Source organism: Ostrea edulis, chromosome 8 (assembly GCF_947568905.1).
Source record: "Ostrea edulis chromosome 8, xbOstEdul1.1, whole genome shotgun sequence".
In the NCBI taxonomy this organism is placed as follows: domain Eukaryota; kingdom Metazoa; phylum Mollusca; class Bivalvia; order Ostreida; family Ostreidae; genus Ostrea; species Ostrea edulis.
Window position 1 is genome coordinate 47,152,802 of NC_079171.1, and position 23,386 is coordinate 47,176,187.

A 23,386-nucleotide genomic window follows, 5' to 3' on the forward strand; every position below is an offset into this window, starting at 1 on the left:
CCGTAAGGTAGACCGATATATCACGACGTCTGAGCCACGGATTCAAAATAAATTCAATCAGCTGTTTTTACCATAGTGGGGATCATCTCAAGATTAAGCGAAAAGAAGACGTACAAAATAAATAGAACATCTATACATGTAGTTGCGCGTTTTGATATTTTGGCTTATCCAACGAGTTGATATGGTGTATTTATTATAGATAAACCATATCAACGCGTTGGGTAAACCGAATATCAAAACACGCAATATGGATATCCTCTATGTAGCTCCGTTGGACGTCTTTGTTACTTTATAAATTTGATACTTATGATGTATTTATAGTTATAACATTTAAACGTAAATGATTTAATTAAATAGAATGCCCCAGTGGATATTTCGGTATCAATTGTGAGAACAAGTGTACCGTGTACTGTGGTAGCAATGGAAGTTGTGATCATGTCACCGGAATTTGTGAGAGCGGATGCAAAGAGGGGTGGAGCGGGCCTATCTGTGGTACAGGTAACAAAATAAAGAATTATCTATCTTTCCGTCTTAATTGTTTGATAAGTGACGGCCATCTGTTTTACAATATGAGCAAAATCCAAGGTTTTTTTTCTTCTAATGATAGAAGGAATAGCTATTATGATGATTTAATTCCATCCTGAAATCAGGGATCATGAAATCACTACCTGCTCCTATAAGTATATGCTTTTGAATGTTTTACATATAAACGCAATATGATTAGCCATCTTTATATGTAATTTGCATGTTCAGAGAAACGAACCACTTCTCGATCTATGTTGAATAAAACTTATCTTACAATACAATGCTAAATTAAAAGCTAACACTGATAACCTTGCATTCATCCGTAGTTTGAATATTTGTAAGATTGATCAGTGTTCATTAAAAACAAGAAGTGTATAAAATGAATTGGTCTACGACTTAAACAATATACATGATTCTAACTTGCCTTTGAACACCGTAAAACCCTCATTATGTTCTACAATACCACCATGTAAATTACTAAAACCAAAATTACATGCACCACTTTCTGAAACTAAAAACAAAATCTTAAACAAACTCCGTTGACTTAAAAAAAATATTCTGAATAAAACAATCCAAATATTCTTCAATTGATATTTATACAAATGATACAAAGGATCAAAATAAAACCGCTGCTGCTGTAGTAATCACAAATGACGTTTTCTCTGCACAACTTCCCAATGAAGCAGGAATTTATAGCATGGAAGCAGAGGTCATTCAGCCTGCCTTTGAGTACATTAAATTTTTATAATGAAATTTTACTATATTCTCAGACTCTATCTTGTCAAGAGTCAATATGCAACACGGACATTGGTCATCCATACAATCTAGATATTTCATACCAGTACTATCTTCTTCCTAAATAAGGTAAATGGTTGAGTTCTGCTGGATTCCGATTCATGTTTGTATCTACGACACCACCACAGCACAATTACAAAAACACTTTAATTGAATATTGTAGATAAAGTAAATATGGAGGACTCTGTGATGTCTTTGATTTTGAGTTAATTTACTGGAATATTTAATCGACATATGAATGCAAGTGAGCATTGTATGTAAAACTTATACGGTACCAATTTTGATGCACCAGATGCCCATTTCGACAAATGATGTCTCTTCAGTGATGCTCAATCGAAATGTTTGAAATCCGAAATAACAATGAAGTATAATATGTATATAAATAAGCAGTCCTAGATCCACTGAATCCTTAATTTGTTTTAGTACGGTTTTGTTTTAGAGGTATTATCTTCCTCTATAGTTTGAAATGAATTATTCCAATAAATATCAAAGTACAGGAACTTTTAACACTTCTAAATTTTGCAGCTTATCATTCATTATCGCTGATAGAGTTCATTACCTTTATTTACAAAAGAGTTATCGTTCCACGCTACAACTTGTACAGATGACAACACCGCCATCATCATAAGTCTTGTAGTATCTATTATCATAGTGCTCATCGGAAGTGTCATCAACTTCCTGATGTGGAAGAGAAATCAACGTAAGTATAAAAAAAACCAGATGTATGTATAATACAGGAAACAGTTATAAAGATGACGATTGTCTTTGCTTCCCAGATTATCCTTAATATTGCACAGTTAAAACAAACACATAGAAAGCGAAACATTAATTTCAAATATAAAGTGAATATCACGAACAGGGATAACAAACACATAACCCTGGGTACACTAGAGGGGGATTTGGTGTCAACGAGGAGTAAGCAATCCATGTTGTTCCGTCACACCCGCCATCAGCCTGTTATCTCGTCAATCAAAGTCAGTTACAGAATGACATATCATTTGTTATGAAACATAACAGACAACTTTTAAACTATTGACAGATTGTACTTGCAAACTAGATCATTATCAGTACAATATAATTTGCGAAATGTTTACTTTAAACGATACTTAAGAAATCCCTGCAGTTATTTGACAGCAGTCTGCTTCAATTTGAAATTGATCATACGCAGAAGATACTCGCATATATGAAATCAATCAAGAGACACAGACAGCAACATCATCAATTAAAAAAAAGACAAGTGCCGTATTGTAAGTTGCACTACCTGTTTATATCAACTCCAAAATGTCCTCACATTACAAATCGTGTGTACTATTATATAATTCTTAAAGACAGTATCCATTACATATATATCGCATAGACAACTGTGTAACAATACTTATGTTTATAATATTGTTATTTCAACAGGAAACGCAAAGAAAGGGTAACTATCACATTTCATTTCATATTTCATTTCTGTAAGACACGTTTAAGAAGTTGATCATTAATCGGATGCATCACAAGGTATCTTTTATTGATTTCAGAGAAAACTGTACAAGTGAAACAAGGAGTGCTCACAATTCAGGTAAATCCATCCCCTTATCACGAAGTGCATAATTTTAAAGATTTCGCAGACTTTATATTAATGCGTTCAGTTTGTAGGCAATCATTGTTGATGAAGTGCATATCATTAATAATCTAAATATTTCATGTTCAATAATTAAACTAATTTTTCGTTTTCTGTTTATTCTGCTCTATAACGTGTTATGTCAAACGATGCTTGATTTGAAAGTGGACTGACGAAATGCTGTAATCAATGGAGAACCATACTTGCACAAATTCAGCACTTGACATATTCTTATACAACGTTACTCACCGTCAAATCATGTTACATTTTTAGCTCTTCTGAGCCGAAGGCTCAAAGAGCTAATCATATGGCCATATGTCTGGCGTGTAGTGTGCGGTGTGTATCAACTTTTTGGAAAAAGGAATATATCTCAAGAACGCCTTGGCCAATTTTTGTCAAATTTTCACAGGATATTCTTGCCCAAGGGCTTTCATTTACACTAAAAATAGGGTTGTGACCCTTTAACAAGGGGAGATAATTAGGAAAATGCAAACAAAAGTAGTGGTTGCTAAAAAGTCTTCTTCTCAAGAACCACTGGACAAATTATCACCAAACTTTAGCATAGTGATCAGGAAATGGTGTAAATGTAAAATGGTTCAAGGTATTATCCTGGGGCAAATGGTGTGGTCTCAAGGTCACTTCAAAGTTGACCATCAATTTTGTTTTGTTAAAACTTTAATATTTTCCTTAGCATAAGGACTATGATCATCAAATTATCTTAGTACCTAATATCATGTTGTCTGAAAAGTAGGTCATTGTGACCTACTTTTGAATTTCGCAGGCAAGTATTATTGAATGGATTTTGATGCATATCTTGGATATTTTTGAACCTATATTCATTAAAAGTTGTCAGTTGCGGATCATGGGACTTTTAAAGTACTTCATGTGAAAAGTATGTCATCATCGCCTTTATTTTGGATGTTATGGCTAATCATTTATGAATACATTTTAGGTTGTTATTTCAGATACCGAGAGGTTTAGAAGGATTAAACCTTGTCTACGTCTAGAGGCTTCAAAATATATTTATAAAAAAGTAAGTCACAGTGACCTACTTTTTGAATTTTGCAGACATTCAAATGTCACATTTTCAATTTTAGATGCATATTTTGGACACTATAAAAGCTAGGATCATCAAACTTTGTCAGCTGATGCATCTTGAGTTTGACCGCTATATTTTAATATTTCAGATACTATTTGACTTACAATTATCAAACTTTGTCAGTTGATGCATGTTGAGTCATAAGAGTGTGTTGACTAAAAAATCGGTCGCCGTGACTTATTGTTTTGGATTTTGACGGCTATATTTGAATATTTCAGATACTATTTGACTTATAATCATCTGAATATTTTAGATACTGTTAGACTTCAATTATCAAACTTTGTCAGTTGATGCATCTTGAGTCTTTGGAGTGTGTCGACCAAACAGTAGGTCACTGTGGTCTTCTTTTGGAATTTGACGGCTATATTTGAATACTATTTGACTTGTCTCTTGATGGATCTTGAGCCTCCAGTGTGTCGACCAAAAGTAGGTCACCGTGACCTACTTTTGGACAGTTACATTTAAATTTTCAGGTACTATTTGACTTAACATCATCAAACTTTGTTATTTGATTAATCTTGGTTAGTGAGAATTATTGCCTGTTCTACAATGTATCAGAATAACGATTCTAAGCCCATGGGGCTCTTGTATTCATATGTGGAATCTTTAATTTCTTGCTGAGCTCCAGATAAGGGGATGTTTCCCACTTATGCATTGTTTTGTAAAATATGCAGTGAAAATAAAACAGACTGTACACATACCCATTGAATTTGTAGATAGGTATAACACTCTGAAATTTAGTCTCTTCCTATAAAATACTCATGATTTTGAAAACGAATTCAAATTAACATTAATTTCTGACTTTTCTTGAAAGGCAAATGGATTAATACAAATATCTTTGCACCTTTTGCTGGTATTCTGAAATAAAATCTGCAATGATTTGGAATTATCATTGGTTTCTGTTTTTAATTTCCATTTTCCTAGTAAACTCAAAAAAGAAGAAAATACTCCCTAATTCTGGAAACTTTCAAAGTGAAGTCATGGTCATATGGTGGTTATTTCTTTAAATTTCAATTACAGGAAGTGACGTTTGTTATTTCGATATCTAGTCCTTATCATGTAAATTATATGTCTTCTGTAATACAACCGCGACATGTAAATTGTATAGATGCAATGTTATGGAAGGAGCACTTAACCCCTGGAATTGTAAATTATTAAACATATGGGATATTTGCTTATAATCACTTGTACGATTGACCATATATCTGACACGTGTCACAAAACTGTGGTAAACAGTAACGTCAACATATATTCAGTTTGTTCACCTAATCAGGTAGACATTCATATATCTTAATCTGTATGAGAGTTAGTCTATATAACATTTTAAAACTTGATACCACATGCTAATTCTACTTTCGTTTTTTTTTTAATTCATGTAATAATTTGCTACAAATGAAAATAAATTACTTGCTTGTCTGGTCAAAGTAAACATTGTACTTCAGAATCTGTGTATCACCCATAAATCACGATTATGAAGTATGCGTCTCATACACTTAAAATATTGTGTGATAGAACACAATGACCGGTGTGTAAGTTTCCAGAATAAACTCTTAAAGATGCTTTCACGGACAAGTGAACTTTGGTTATTGTCTCCAGTCACCTCTAGTATAAACTGTTGTGATTTCTGAGAATTGAAAACGCTGAAAATATCACTGTGATACCACCTTTACTGCATGCATTTGAATTTGAGATGTAATGCAGTATCAGGTCCCGATGCCGTTGCGTTTGTTTTCTGCAATTTCTTTTATAAATCAACATTTCGCATTAAAACTCGGGTCAAATTATTTTATTTTATTCTCAGATATACCAAGCGGTTCAAATCGGTATGTATGTCTTGAATTGTTGAAGGAATGAGCTTAATATTGAAGTGGTTTATAAGCAAGATTACCTTATAGTATTTACTATCCGACATTATAGTAATATATTGGAACTACGGTAGAGGACACATTATACTAAACAAATTATTTTATTACTTAAATTAACGAACATAAGGATGGAATCGGTAATTTTCAGAAAATCTGAAATGAAACTGAAATTTGTACCACGTGTATTTCTCAATAACAGGGTTAGATCCCCGTATGCAGAACTGGGAGACCTTGACAAACCGAACACGTATGAGGAACTTCACCATTATACCGAATCTACCGGGGAAGTCTAAGACGAGTTATTTGTATTGCAGTTATTTCCACCGTACTTAGTCTAAGACGAATTATTTGTACCGTACTTAGTTTTCTATGATGAACTTTCACATAGAACGTAGCCGGAAAAGTCTAAGACGAAGATATATATTATTTTTACTGAATTTATTTCCACCGTATTTAGTTTTCCATGATGAACCTTTATATAGAATGCAGTACATTTTTTACGTCGAACGTCCAATGCATTTCATTTCGTTGTCCACAACGCTGACCGTTGATGAGTGTGTGCAATCTAATGTCTCAATGATTTATGAACATATGAAGAGAGTACGTGGGATAAAACTGATAATTACTGATATCTTACATGAACGGTGTGAACCTGTCTGTATATATTTTGAATGTATATATATATATAGCTTAATATTGTTATATATTGTTAATATTGTTATATTATCATTGGCGCCCTAGCGATTATATCCCATGTCAAAATGACCGTGATTAACTGAAAACTCACGGGAAAACATGATAAATTGTAATTGTACGTATTGAAATCTATCAATGTTATTTGCATTAATTTATTGAATCATAGAAGTACTTGCGGTTTTGGCGAAATTCTGCCAAGCTTTTATGGGGGGAAATTAGTTTGTGTTGCAGATATTTTCTTCTTTAATTTTTAAAAGAATAACTCATACAGATACTTACTCTCAAACACATATGAAAATCAACTAATATATGCGTATGCGTAGTACATAATCAAATAAAGTAAGGGTCATGAAGCTATTTGTGATGTTTTTTTATGGTTTTGTATGGATAAACTAGTGAAATTTAACAACTCTTTCGTCGTCGTCCGGAAGACTTTTTGTATGGATTGAAAATTTACGAAAAAACTGACAATTCCTCTTAATATCATCCCAGACGACGAGGGAAGAAGGGTTAAAATATCAATTGAAAGATGCTTACAGAATTGTCATCATGACGTAATTTCGAGTGATGAAATTCCCACTTCTTGGCAGTTGAAGAGGTAACGGGAATCACTGGGGTAGTACATGCATTTTCAAAAAACTATATGCTCATCGGATATTTATTCAAAGGGTTTAACATTTATTGGAAACATAATAATAAAAAATGAAAAAAATCCGGATGTATTTAAGTCAATCTTACAGACCGGATTTCATTATTGTTGTTATTGCCAGTGTAAAGATAACGGTGTATATATAAGACCTACCAAAGGTCCATGAGAATTCATGTTACACACAAGATAATCAACATTTAAATAGTTTATCTAATGATGAATGAATAATTTCACAAACAATGTATTCGTTGAAAAATTAAGCATTATATTAACTATGTGCATACATTTCATTAAATATAAAACAACATGTGATATCAACAGCAGACGACAATGTTTTACTTAGGCCAATTTCAACCAAGGCGCGTACGTACATCAATGATATTTAGTGGACGTGTGACATTTTTAAGAAAGTATACAATTGTAATCCGTGAATATAAATTTTTACGTATCACCCCTCCCCTCGACATTTCAAAAAGTACGATACGTGTCTGGTGATACATTGTACCACTCTTGTATACTGATTGTGTGTTGTAGCATTGTACCATTTTTGTATTCTGATTGCGTGTTGTAGCATTGTACTATTCCTATCTACTGATTGTGTGTTGTAGCATTGTACCATTCTTGTATACTGATTGTGTGTTGTAGCATTGTACCGTTCTTGTATACTGATTGCGTGTTGTAGCATTGTAACATTAGTGTATACTGATTGCGTGTTGTAGCACTGTACCATTCTTATCTACTGATTGTGTGTTGTAGCATTGTACCAATTTTTGTATACTGATTGTGTGTTGTAGCATTGCACCGTTCTTTTATACTGATTGTGTGTTGTAGCATTGTACCATTCACCATATTTGTTTTAACAATTGTTTTTACACATTTTTATTACTTGTGTAAACAAATTTCATCATCAGGAATTTAACTGTAAACTAAAATTCGAGGTTATTCTTCAATTTAAATCCCAGAATGTCACACTATAGTGCCCAGGTATGCGCGTTAGCTTCAAAGATACTAGCGTACATTGTATATGTTATCGCCCGAGAGTGCTACAATGCAGCTACAATGGAGGGAATTCCAACAACGAATAACTATTTCTCTCCGATCTAAGTTGTCTCTTTTTTAAATTCACAAATTATATGTTTTAGGAAGCTTAAACACCAGAGAACACTAAATTATCCACGTTTTAAACAACGCCATATCCCACTGATTTATGATATATAACAAGGCTTGTAATTCAATCCACCCCTTCCCATACCCCATGAGAGATATTTCACAATCAAAATATATATATATTGCTTACCAGCTGGTTTCATAGCCCCCTTCACTCCCGGTAATTTTCTTTATGATTAAAATTCTCTAATAAGAACTACATACCCGTTATATGTTTAAAAATGGAAGTAATATCAGCCCCGTCAGTGTTATTGACAATGCCCTTTCTTTCTTTAGAATGGTAAAGAAGTTCGATTTATTGACAACCCCCTCCTCTCTCTCTCTCTCTCTCTCTCTCTCTCTCTCTCTCTCTCTCTCTCTCTCTCTCTCTCTCTCTCTCTCTCTCTCTCATGGGAGGCAGTCGAAACGGTATACAGTATTGAAAAATTAAGTTTAAACGATGAATGAAGTGATGTTTTGAGGATTTGGTATATTGAGTACGTGCTTTATTTCAATAGCTTTCGGCATTGGGTTCAAACTCACTACGTCCCGGTTACGGAGCGAATGTTATACCACTGATTTCCGCGACCGTTTCATGATTATCTCCCCTCTGAAGTTGTATTTCTAGTTTCTCAGAAAAAAACTGAGGTTTTTTTTCCTGAGCATACCTATAAAATGACATTTTGCTCCAAATGCCAAGCGTATGATATCTTGAGTCTACATTTATGATGTTTTATCATCAAATTTCATGGAATATTGCGTATGCCTATTAAAACAAATACCGATGAATTCCATTGTGTTCCGGTTCGTGAAATACTACATTGGTTATTACCCAAACTTTGTATGAAATTATGTGATTTGAGTGTGAGCTACCTTTGATATCGTCATCTTTTTTTCTCTCTCAAATGCACGCAGGATTCTAATAAATATAAACATTTTTTTCTTAGAATCCGCCACAATAAAGAAATTTGGAGACATAAATAAGAAATCGCTGTTACCAGTGTATCAATACTTCTTTAATTTCGTGTTCGGGCCATTATATTTCTGGACTAGAAAAGCTTTCTGTGAATACCTGCAGTTCTTGTCCTGCGCGGCATATCTGATGTGGTTTCAATTTACATTTAATACCCATTCAAATCAGTACAAGAACCAATAATTTCAAATTTATTAAAAATGAATAATTCTATGTGTGATACAGTTTTTATTTTCCTACCAAGAACATCCCTTGGGGAGAATTCTCGAATATTGCAGATGTACGTCAAAGTTGTAGACGTCGATAGTTTAATATAGAATATTCCGTTGAATATATAACAGCTGCTATGGTAGATTAAGAATAACAATGGTCATTTTCATAAATGACACATTCTCAAATACCAGATTTAATATTTTGGTGAATTTTCTTGTCAGGGCAGATTTTGACTAAACCGTACCTTGTTCTTCTTCACCCCCTTAGGCACTTAGGATACAACGACTTAACAAAATCACACTGTGGCTTCTTTGCTAGTTACACAAATTAATTATATGATCCAGCGATGTAGATGGGGGAGGGGTGTTATCCAAAAATGATTCGATAAAAACACGTATAACACCCAGTGCCAGTTAATCTTTTATATAAATTGTACATTAAAATAATTGCCTATACATAGTAGCAGCATCATATTGAAAAACCACAAAAATGTCCCTCAGAATGGGAGTGGGAAGGGCCAATCCTCAGAAATTCCCTCTGGATGCACTATTTGGATGGAGAGTATATTCAAAGGCAAACAATTAGGTGTGGGTTTTACTGTCTTATGACAGCATCTAGTTTGTATTGGAGGCATTTCATTTGAATGATTGTATCTTGTTTAAGGTTTCTCTTGAGAATGTTTCACTCATATGGAGACGTCACCAACACCGGTGAAGGACTTCAAATTTAGATCATTGCTCGGCGCTTACGGCCTCTAAGCAATGGGGGTTCATCTACTGTGACGGGAAATTCGCTTCCAGTGTCATCTCCGAGGACCCGTGACATTTACACATGATGCCGAGCGTTTGGCGATGGAACTGTCACTACCTGTTTTAACGATTGAGTCTGTCGCGACCGTGATTCAAACACAGACCTTCCGCATGCAGGGCAAACGCTCTAACCTCTAGACCACCGCAGCGTTACTTTTTCATTAACTTCCTATGCAACTTATTAATGTTTTCACTTGAAACGTCTAAGTAGTAAATCGTAATAATTTTATATTGCATGTTTTGTCATATTATGGTAACTTTTTTATACGCGGACCAGTCAGAGTTGTCTTTTTAATGCTTTATTCCGAAGTCGATCACAAATTCTGTTAATGTTGTTTTTGCATCATCGAATCATGCCATGGTTTATCTCGTGGGCGAACTGTTACATTTTGTTCAGGTATACATTTACGAATACAGGAAAGGAATACACTCAATATCGGCGGGATCAACGTCTGTCTTTTAGAGATTGGGCTACTTGATGGTCTTGTTAATTGTGGTATTTTGTCCTCTCCTATTGATTGAGTTTAAAGGGTTTACTCACTGAATTTTATTCCTTCTTCGGAATGACTGTCCCGTGGGGGTTCTGCTTTATTTTGTTAATGGAATTTATACATTGCTATGGTATGTACAAAATGTTCTGTTGTTTTATGTTCCCGAGATCGAAGATTGGGGGGCGTGTTGTCTTTGTCCTGTCTGTCATTCTGTAATTCTGTCTGAAGCTTTAACCTTTATTAATAACTTTTGAACAGTAAATGCTAGAGCTTTGATATTTCACCTGAGTGTTTCTTGTGACAAGACTTTTCCATGGGTGCCAACCTTTTTTACCTTTTGACCTTGACCTTGGAGTTTGACCTCCTTTTTGAAAATTTTAACCTTGCAAATAACTTTTGAACAATAAGTGATAGAGCTTTGATATTTCACTTGAGCATTCCTTGTGACAATATCTTTCCGTTGATTCTTAACCTTTTGACTTTGACATTTGACCCACTTTTTAAAAAAAATTACAATGGTCATAACTTCTAAATGGTAAATAATAGAGTTTGCATATTGCACATGAGCATTTCTTGTGATAAAATCTTTCTACTGCTAACAAGATATTTGTCCTTATTACTTTGGCCGTCTTTGGAATTGGCCATTATTGGGGGCATTTGTGTTTCACAAACACATCTTGTTTCTTTTGTTTATGCACGCGTTATGATGCTCTGCAATTCTGTCACATTTTGTAACATTAATTATATATACATATATACTGCATCTCATTATTAAGCTTTTATGATTGGCAATAGGCACGTAGCACTTTTTTGAAGTTTGAGAAGTTGACTTTGCAATTGTTACACCCACCGGGAGCCCTATATATATCTAAGCAAGCAAAATAAATTTCTTTATGTTATGGCGCTGTCCATGCGGCTGTCCGGCTGGCTGGTTGACTGACCGTTCGTTCGAGGTCATGTTTTCCGGACTTTTTTCTGTAACATATGCATGTACGACTTTGAAATTTAGTCAAAATTTCTCCTTCAAAAAGGGCAAGAGTGAACTTGCCTTTCAGCTGGATTGGTCCGTTATTGACCTACTTTAGAGCTATAAGTAGGTCAAACCGTTTTCCGGACTTTTTTCTTTACGAATATAAATATTACTTTGAAATTTACATATACGCTTCCTCTCAGAGGAATACAAGTTAAGTTTGTATTTCAGATGGATTGGTCTGTCCGTATGTGACCTATATTAGGACTAAAAGTAAGTTACATGGTTTTCCGGGCTTTTTTATGGATACATATATTGTCCTGAGATTTAGTCACATGCTTTCTTCTGGAGGAATACAGATTTAGTTTGCATTTCAGCTGGGATGATTCGTCCTTGACCTAATTTTGGGCAAAAATAGGTCAAACAGTTTTCCAGACTTTTTTCCCATTACAGATACAGATATTGCCCTTATATTTAGTCAAAGCTCCATCTCAGAGGAATACAAGTGGCCTACTTTAGGGGGTAGAAGTAGGTCAAACAGTTTCCCATATTTTTGTCGGTATGGTCACAGGTATTGCTCTGAAATTTTGTCACATTTTGTGACATTAATTATAGACATATATACTACATCTCATTATTAATCTTTTATGATTGGCAATAGGCACGCAACACTTTTTTGAAGTTTGGGAGGCTGAATTTGCAAGTGTCACATCCACCAGAAGCCCTTTATATCTCTAAGCAAGCACAAAAAAAATGATATAAGCCAGGGGAACAAGCCTTGATCCTAAAGTGCATGGTTTCAACCTCATGTATTCATAGATATATGTTCTACTGTAAAAGGAAATGGAAAAAGGCGGGACGGATGGGACAAAGAAGTTGCAGGTTGATATAAAGTTTTGATGTAAAAAAAAAATTAAAAAAAAGTGTATGCCGTCAAAAAGATTGCACCCCGAAGTGCCTAATGAATGTAGAGTACATGTATGCATCTGTACGTATGTATGTATGTATGTATGTATGTATGTATGTATGCATGCATGCATGTATGTATGTATGTATGTATGCACGTACGTATGTATGTATGTATGTACCTACGTATGTATGTATGTACGTATGTATGTATGTGACACATATTCCTACTTAAAAATATGTATCCCAGTAAACTAATCGGTGCTTACGATGAGTCCTATATTGCACTTATATCTGTTCTTGTACAGATCATTGTTAACAATCTTCTTTCTAGTACATACAATGACGGGGTCCCTAAACTTAACCAAGGACAACAGACTACATTGCATATTCAAAGAGCATAATTTAAAATCCACATACACAATGAACAATTAACATGCCGGTAGCACTGACATTTCTCAGACAATATTGTAAAAATTTGATAGAGTAGATGAGTTAATTCATTTATAGTTTTAGAGTATTTTCAAATAAAAGCTTTATAGCATGGTGACGATATTAAAAAGAGGCTAGACTAATTGATAGAAAATAAAACAAGAAATAACCACTTATTTCCTTCATCATCAGTTGGAGATCAAAACAGGGAAGTTTATATGATTTTGTAAATTTAGACGCAGAGTGTAGATCATTACAGCCTGATAACACTGCCACTACAAAATAAAGTGTGCTGTCATCTTCAATGTAGCTGATTTAAGTGGACCCTTGAAATGATAGACAATGTGCATGTTAACATCTTAAGGGGGTTACTTGGCGGTCTTTTTCTATATCCTATTTTATTTATACTTTTAAAGGGACGAATTGTTGATTTCATTTCCTCTTTCGGAATGGCTGTCGCGTGGTGACTCTGCTTTATTTTGTCACTTGTATTTATATATCTATATATTGCTACGGTGTGTTCTGTTTGTTGTTATTTTATTTATTCATTGTTACAGTGGACTGACCATCAAAACTTTGTTCCTGTAAACTTTTTGTATTCACTGATGGTACACAACTTTCCAAATGCATATATCCGGTTTTGAAGTAAGAGAAGATAGTTTTTTTTTTAAATTATTTAATCAAAGTATACAAAAATACTCTTTTATATACACAGTAACTGGGTTATTCAAATATCAATTTCAAAACAATTTACATGTATATGTATGCAATTTATTAACTAAATCACCCCATGACATCTTCATATTTTAAGTATCAAATTTACCACATTTAATTATTTAAGTTCATTGCAAAAATGTTTGCAGCAATTGAATAATAGAGACACAAATACATAATGTACAACTATATCTCTTCATGAACACTTTCTCTTTTTAGATATGAAATTTAATGATTTTTTTTTTCTCCAAGTGCCTGACCTTGCCTCACCTAGCTCATAAATTGTGTGTAGGCCATAAATATTGATAGCATATCTGCAACATAATTGTTACTGTATTCTATCACGCGTGTGTGTAATTGGAAATGTTTACACACAAATGTCATGCTGTGTTTTTACATTTTAATACACGTGAATACAGAAGGTATTTTTTATTTTTTGTGGGTTTGGTTTCCCTTGTGTTATTAACGTCCCCTGAGGCTCTTCTTCTCTGGATACATAAATGTAAGTAGTATCAATTGTAACAGGGTTTAGATATACAGTGTCAAAATATAGGTGTAGGGAACTGAACTTTATGTGTATATTTATGCAATCGGACACAAAATGTTCAAACTCAGAACAATAAAGACACCCCTTGAATGTACATATGTACATTTTCCATAAAGCACACCAATGAAATAAAATCAATTAATGGCGACGAAGAATTATTCTGAGAAACAATTTCTTCATTTGTAACATCAGGTTTAAACCGATACACCACATTAATTTCCCTTTCTGCTGATGCAAGGTGAAGATAACGAACAGTGATCAATCTCATAACTCCTACAAGCAATACAAAATAGATAGTTGGGCAAACACGGACCCCTGGATACACCAGAGGTGGGATCAGGTGCCTAGGAGGAGTAAGCATCCCCTGTTTACCGGTCACACATTTTAAAGTTGATGCTTACAATGTACCATAAAATACAGAATGTGTTCTACTGAATTCAGCATTAATACTCTCCTCTAGTAATACTGCTCCCCCCCCCCATATGACAGGCATGGGGGGGGGGGGGTGATCACGATTCATGCCCCCAAGTGTCTGTGGTCAAGATGCGGGTATGTATCTGACAAATTATTCAAGCCAATTTGTTTCTGTACTTATCTTTAGGACTCACAGTTTTGGTAAATTTAAATAAATGACCTTAAATTGTTTCTGGTTACGATTTAATGGAAACAACTCAGGTTCCGATTTGTTTATTTCTTTGACCAAATGGACTCGTCTGAGTAACAATTAAGTATAATGATAGTTGCAAAGTTGCTTTAGATTAATACCAAGGTTTTAACACAAAAATGTCATTATATGCAAACAGGTCAGTTGACAGTAAGTTTCATAGAACGAGGGGGCGAGGAGGGATGGATTAGATCAAATAGTGACAAGTGCACCTCAAATAATACCCCTTTATTTAAAATGTAATTGAAGGTTATATAAAGAGTATTAAATGATAACACCCCGTAACAATTATTAGCAGAACCTGGGAAGTATAATGCGTGAAGATATCTAATTCACTTTGTAAAGAAAAATGTGCTTGACGTATATATCGTGTAATGGTTATCATCTTCTCTTCAGAGAACCTGAGCAGAAGACCAACAACAACACTATCACAAAGTTCGACGTTCACTGATCGATCTACATCATATGCCAATGATAGTGACTTACGGACACGGTGTGGTTATTGTGCCATGACTGATCCAGGTCACTCGATAGTCTGGTTTCAAGTGGATCTTGGAAAAGAGTACAGCATAAAAAGCGTTAAAATATACTATAGAAAAGAAGATACAGTGGATGAATAAATACATTTAGAAATGTATATAACTCATTCATCGACATTACCGTGGATATCGGTTTGGGTAGTTTAATGGTTAGAACACCTGATCAGTGATGCTAGGGTTCAAGGATTTGATTTCCGGTCAATGATATTTTGCCTCACCCAAGACAAAAGCTCGAGTGAGTTTCTCTGATCAAAAATTGTACGTTTTGTGTCGGCGTCGTTATTACATATTTTCTTCTCCAGAAAAACTGGACCTAATTCATACGTGGCACATTACGCTTTGATAAAGGGGCTTCAATTTTGTTCAAATGAAGGATCATGTCACCTTCAAAGGGGAGATAATAAGAAAAGGAAAAGGTAGAAGGGATCGTTTAAAAAATATTCTCAAGAACCACTGAACAGTTGAAATTATCATATGGAAAGAACAAAAGGAAAAGCCCACAGAAATTTTAAATCTTATGCATGATGTATAAACTAGAAGTCGAAATTGGTTCCGGGTTTGATTGAACATTTTAAGGGTCATTTAAATAAATATATATATATATATATATATTAGAGAGACAGAAGCGTACAAAAAACCAATATATCTTTATATTGGAGACTACCGATACAAAAGTCTCAAATTTGGGTAATTGAGTAAATACATTTATTGGCAATGTCTTTCATAAGTATATGCGTGAAATAATCAGAGATATCTGAGTTTGAGATTCGGCCAGGAATGTGCATTGAAATGTGCATGTATAAAATTCTTGTCAAGAGAGACAAAATAATGATCATAAATAATTTATTATTTAATACGAAGTGAAATAATAACTTTTATGTGACATGTCCATGTATTTTTCATGTACTTATATGTTCCTATTTTTACATAGTTCTGTTGACATTATACTACACTGTTCTGGGTCTGGGTTTACCCAAGCTGCTGCTTGGATGTTTTAAACCAATCAGCGTGGAACTTTTCTACCATGTGATCATTGTTCTTTGTTCTACTAGAAGGAGAAGCCACACAAAATTTTGCTACGAAAATTATTGTGATATTTGGGACACTGTCGTGATAATTTTGTTTTCTTTTGTGATGTACTTAGTGTCTTTTACTGTTTAGGTTGATGCCACATTTATATCTATATAGTTTTTCTTTTGTACATAAATGCTTATTTTTCAACTGAGAAGTTCTTTTTTCATCTTGCCAAGTCGCCTTTGGGTGGGTGGATCCAATATGCTATTGGATTTGTGGCCTGTAGTTTTTACATTACCCATCTTTTTTGTGGACAGGCAGGTTGTGTGGTTTAGATAACAGATTAATTGATTCTTATATAATTTTATGTGATGTTTGTTGGGGGTCATGTTTTTGGCCCCCATAAATCTTTGTGTTAGATTTTGCTGGGGGTCAGATTGCATAATACTTATCCAAAGACGTTTACCAATGTTTTCTAGTCTTTTCTGACCCCCATTAATTTGTCAAGTTTCATTTTCGTCATTTTATTAATAAATGACATTTTTTTCAATTCAACACTGTGTTACTAGTTCTGCCTGTCATGCCAAAAAACAAGCCTAGTCTACTTGGCAAGGTAAAGCTGAGGCTAACGGAAGATAAATAAGTTATTATTTAATACGAAGTGAAATAATAACTTTTATGTGACATGTCCATGTATTTTTCATGTACTTATATGTTCCTATTTTTACATAGTTCTGTTGACATTATACTACACTGTTCTGGGTCTGGGTTTACCCAAGCTGCTGCTTGGATGTTTTAAACAATCAGCGTGGAACTTTTCTACCATGTGACCATTGTTCTTTGTTCTACTAGAAGGAGAAGCCACGCAAAATTTTGCTACGAAATTTTTTGTTACCCACCATCCAACCCCAGTACTACCTCCGTTGTAATTCTTTTCTGCCTGTATTGTTCCATTACACACCTGCCTGTAGTTTTTACATTACCCACCTTTTTTGTGGACAGGCAGGTTGTGTGGTTTAGATAACAGATTAGTTGATTTTCATTTAATTTTATGTGATGTTTGTTGGGGGTCATGTTTTTGGCCCCCATATATCTTTATGTTAGATTTTGCTGGGGGTCAGATTGCATAATACTTATCCAAAGACGTTTACCAATGTTTTCTAGTCTTTTCTGACCCCCATTATTTTGTCAAGTTTCATTTTCGTCATTTTATTAATAAATGACATTTTTTCAATCCAACACTGTGTTACTGGTTCTGCCTGTCATGCCAAAAAAAACAAAACAAGCCTAGTCTACTTGGCAAGGTAAAGCTGAGGCTAACGGAACATAAATGGTGCTTTTGCACAAACTTGAAAACGATAAAATGATATTTCGGGGGTTTAGGGTTAGGGGGTTAGGGTTGGGGGTTTAGATATAATTGACATTGCCTCATTTCTGTACATGTTCCAGCTCTCGTTTTTTGTTATTTGTACATGTACAGAGAATGTATACAGGTTCATAACTTCTCTCCTCCCAACTTTCTAACCAAACAATAGTTATGTTTTGTAGTAATAGGAATGCTTTATTCTATTATTTGATATTGGTGAGTGATTTGCAATTTTCCTCGAATTTTTACAGTTGATAATCCTGACATTTGTGTTTTATACATTAAATTTCTGATATCATAACAAAGTATACTTTCACTCTTCCGCTCTCGTTCCAGTTTTATGTTTTATGCCAGAAAATAAATTAATCCTTCAATATTGCTTGACAGACGGGGAACGAACAGACGGAGAAGAAACCTATAGTCTACTTCGGTTTTACAAACCATTACGGACTATCAATGAAACATTGTACTGCGAAATTATAAATGATCCACAATGAAACAACCGATATCAGCGTTAATTTATCTACAGACTCTATTGAAAACAGTTTTTTGATGTATACTATTTAAGTATTCGGTATATGATAATACACGTCCGATATATTGGGCTAAAACATGATCCGCCTGTTCCCTCTCTCCCTTTCGAGTTCTGTGAGAAAAACTGTTTTCGTCGAGTCCTTAAAACAATCATTGTTACGCATATAAAATTATTTTAGTTTTTCTCCAAGGATATTCTGGAGAGGAACATTAAGCAATATGCACTCAAAGCCGATTATACAAAAACAGTACCTTGCTTCCATTGCCTATGATGTCTATATATAAAGTCCTTGATACAAATAGCCAACTTGCCTACCTGGTAGATATTTATACATATACTTATTAAAACTTGGGTAATCTTTGTTCCGAAGAGCTTTTCATACAAAAGAAGTCTCTGTGACGCAATCAATTGGTTTTTAAATTGTCAACTTGAAGAAATTATACATCGACATAATTGTTTACGTGAACACGCGTGCGTGTGGTACTACCAAAGATAAATAGGGGTTTGTTTCCTTGTTAGCCGTTGTTTGTGAAGAAGGATTACTATTCTTGCAGAGTGGGGAATTGTTACCATGGTAATCATCATATGCCAGCTATTACTGTGTGTAATATACAGAAGAGCGTATGGTAAGTTTCTCTCTCCCTCCCCTTTTCTCTCTTTAATTAATATGTAATAGGATACATGATACTCCATTTCTTTGTAAATGTTAAAATAACGCACAGGGTAATCAATCTCATAATTATTATGAAAAATACAAAAGTAAGAGGGGGGCTAAAACGGACTCCTAGACATACCAATGGTGGGATCAGAAGCGTGGGAGGAGTAAGCATATCCCATATCATTCAAATTCATTGTCATTGACGGATTTTAAACTTGTTTTATTCCAGTTCCACGTTCGGCCTATCACTTAATACATGTATATATGTATGCATGTATATATCTTTATAAATGACACGCATTTAATGAATAGTTCAAAATATCACCAATTTCCAAAGTATCTGTCGCAATTTCGAGGGTTCCTAAAATATGGATTTTCTCAATCTAAGGAAAGGGATTTCGGATGTAGTGACCTTATATCGTGATGTTACAGCAAATAAAGACCGATCGTGATTACAAAATGAAAATGTTATACTTTTTCCACAGCTGCTGGGTCTATGTGTACTTACCGCATAAAAGACGTCTCAATAGTAGTGAACAATTCTCGAGATATACGTTAAACAAGAGTCAATCAATTAATCATACCACATAAGAAATAAAATCGTAAATCTATGCCAAAATCAGGGACGGATCTAGGAATTGTGGTTACGGGGGAGGGAGGAGGGCTCTTTATGAGGCAGTGGGTTCAGGAGAAGCCCTGGTGGGGGTCCAAGGTGCGAGGCCCTTGGAAGCTCCTGAATTTTGCAGATTTTATGGAGCTTGAAATAGTTCTCTTAATAAGTAATTCGTAATATTTTTTATCATTTTAATAAGGTGAAATTGATAAAATGATCCAAATCTTAGTTGTTGTTTTTTTTTTTAAATCAAGTTCTCCCAATAACGTAATTCAAGAAATCAAAGGATTTTTTTTCATTTATCTCTCCGGGAGAAAGTAGTGTTAATTTTATCGGTTAGTACATTTTTCGAAACAAGATACCGCAATTTACCTTGGGAAAGGGGGGGGGGGGGGCTCCTGATGTGCCATCACTAAATCCGTCAATGAAGATTATGTTCTTCTCAAACGTTAGCGAATTTGCTTACCTGTATTGACGCATGTGAAATTCAAGTTAGATACATGGTGTAATTTGAACATCATAGTTATTTGGCATTAGTCCGTCTTTGGCTTTTGTTTTCTACGTGTGGAAAATGTAGATAACCAGAAACATAAAATATCAACAACAAAAGTCTACAATAACATCCTACAAATTTGATTTCCATGTGTTCAGTTAAATGTGTTAATGTTTTTATTGATGCAGGAAGTCTTGAATATATGCAAAACGGACGTCAACAATTGAAAATAAATCAAATGTACTGGAAAACTGGTGTATGTACTTGAGCTATCTGCATTAGTTAAAGTATTATATACATATATCATAATTACGTGTCAAATAAACACTACCAGGGAGTTTGAAAACTGACAGAAAGTTGGTCTGTATTGCTTATGAGATTGATAACTTTTATGTTCTCCTTTGCATTACCCATCACTTGAAATAATCCTTAAGCTTGGTATGATGATTTTTAAGATGACTATAAATGATGGTTCAGTTGATATTATATAATTACATACAACATTCACCAACGTCCATTTTTAAGTCAATGTCGAATATTGAAATACAGTTACACGTATATTAAAGAGAACCAATTTCGTAACTCTGAAATTTGGAGGAAAACTAAAAGAATTGTACATGCGTAACATTGATTGTTTTAAGGACTCGACGAAAATAGTTTGTCTACTTAGAGACGGCGACTCAATACTACGGCTGTTAAGATGTGATGAGAAGATCAGTGATTGTTTTTATTTAATGATGAAGGAATGGTGTTTTAACAATGAAACAGTAAACTAGCTTAGTGATTGTTATATAAATAGTGTGAAGAAAAGAATTATACACATGTTTAAAATACGTTTACATAGTTTTACTCACAAAACTCGAAAGGGAGAGAGGGAACAGGCGGGTCATGTTTTAATCCAATCTATCGGACGTGTATTATCATTTACCGAATACTTAAATAGTATACGTCAAAAAAAACTGTTATCAATAGAGTCTGTAGATAGATTAACGCTGATATCGGTTGTTTCATTGCGGGTCATTCATAATTTCGCAGTACAATGTTTCATTGATAGTCCGTACGGTTTGTAAAACCGAAGTAGACTATATGTTTCTTCTCCGTCTGTTCGTTCCCCCGTCTGTCAAGCAATAATGAAGAATTAATTCATTTTTATGGCATATTCTCCACAGGTTAGTGCATTAATTCAGGACCTTTGAAACAAATCAAAATTATCAAATTCCCCATTTGAACATTACACAGAATGGAACAGTAACTGTCACTGTGAACCACAATACTGTTTCCATCAAAAAGCAATATCAAATTAAATTTAAAGAAAACAATGTAAACTATTTCACTATAATTGTATGATTGCAATGTAAATCATAGAAAATACATGACGTCAAAATCAATGACGTCGTAACAGTGTATGACAGAAAATATCATGTGACTGTCTCGCACGGGTAAAGTCGGTCTCGCACTGGTGTTTATGTGAGAAATGTATTGTTTATGCGATACCTTCCGAATGTTTGTTCTTTTTCGATCCTTAATAAACTTATTCAATGGCTTGTCTAGTCCTAAGTATCATAGTAAACTGAATAGTGTTTTTATAATCGGATTGAAATTTGCGCACAAGTGAGATATATTGCAAACTCAGTACAAGAGTGATCATATTTTGATCTGACGTTAACATGATATGATAAAAGCAGTATCAAACTTAAGTCCATTACATTTGACTTTGGTGTTCCGAATGACAATGAAAAGACTGAACGATGTACGAACGGTGAGCGCACGCTAAATGCTTTGTGAACGGTGAACGAATGGTGAGCGAACGCTGAACGCAAAACTGTGAACGGAGAGCGCATGGTGAACGCACGGTGAGCGAACGGTGAACGAACGGTGAGCGAACAGAAAAATGGTACAGTATAACGTTTCAGGGACTGTAAATCTGAATGTGCTAAAACACGGGGTTATGAACAATCCTGAGTAAATATACTGATGATAATATACGTGTATATGATATAAATATCGGATGTTGTTAAAACGTGGAATCGAATGTGGAACGGAACAGAAAAGGAACGGAATTTAAGAATTAGACTGATTAATGTAGAAAATATGGCACATGGAATTCAAAATTTTGAGAATTTGTTTACAAGCGATAAAACAAATTAATATAAACATTTTGCATCATACATTGATTAGGCTAAGTAAACGTTTGTATAAGAATTTAAAAAGTGTTTCATAAGAATTTTGAAAGTTTGGCATTGACAGATGTGTTAGCGAGTAGCGACACCTATGGGTAGATAATGAAACTAACACACGGGATTTATATGCACCCACCCGGCAAAAATCCATTAACACACATGCACATGCATTTACACATAATACCATACATGTATTTACATACCACAGGGAGTGTCGTATGTATAAAACTACAATAATTCATGATCTTACTAAGTTGACAAGGTAAACATTTTGTGTTTGATTTATCATTTACACTTAGTATGGGGGACTTCTGGCAGTTTATTATTAAACCAAATACTTGTATCTTAATATTCAGATTGATAATGATATACCCTATAATTCTATTCAAGCATGCATTCTTTGTTAGCCTTTTAGCCATTTCATATATTATGAAATAAGTGTGTTAATTCCTAACTATGGATCACAAGTTTCACTTTAGTTTTCATTGGTTCTGTTTCAAGCCTTTTTCCCGCTGTATCTCATGTATCTCCTCGGGTTAAACACTAATCCACAGGTACGAACTTTCACATAGATTCATCCCAAATGAGGAAAACCTTTTGTACACACTGGACTCGTTCGCTTTTGATTTTTATGTGATACATAAATGTATATTATACTAGGTGTAGGACTTAATTCAAATTGAATTATCTTATAAATATCGAATTAGAATAAAATCAAGGTCGATTTAGAAAGGCAATGTTTGGGGTTAAAATTGTTGAAAATTTTTTTTTTATCTTTTACAATGTTTTCTTTTTTTTTTCGGGGGCTTTTATTAATGGGATATAAAATTTAAAATGGTTTAGATTATACATGAAGTATTTTTCATTTTCAGTATGTTTATCCATTGTTTT

At 34.2% G+C, this 23,386-nt stretch overlaps 1 protein-coding gene across 4 annotated transcripts in view; it reads left to right on the forward strand.

Annotated features, from left to right (window-relative positions):
- Positions 1-8,637, forward strand: part of LOC130046635 (platelet endothelial aggregation receptor 1-like) — a 41,489-nt gene extending 32,852 nt beyond the window's left edge. The window contains exons 10-16 of one of the 4 annotated variants that reach the window (XM_056146248.1): positions 358-498; positions 1,895-2,020; positions 2,725-2,740; positions 2,841-2,881; positions 3,889-3,956; positions 5,824-5,845; positions 6,087-8,637. In XM_056146248.1, the coding sequence (XP_056002223.1) occupies positions 358-498; positions 1,895-2,020; positions 2,725-2,740; positions 2,841-2,881; positions 3,889-3,956; positions 5,824-5,845; positions 6,087-6,220 (548 nt within the window). In that variant the 3' untranslated portion in view covers positions 6,221-8,637. Of the gene's footprint in view, positions 1-357; positions 499-1,894; positions 2,043-2,724; positions 2,741-2,840; positions 2,882-3,888; positions 3,957-5,823; positions 5,846-6,086 lie in introns of all 4 variants that reach the window. The other 3 variants (XM_056146249.1, XM_056146250.1, XM_056146251.1) reach the window with 3 other exon arrangements.
- The last annotated feature ends 14,749 nt before the right edge of the window (positions 8,638-23,386 follow it).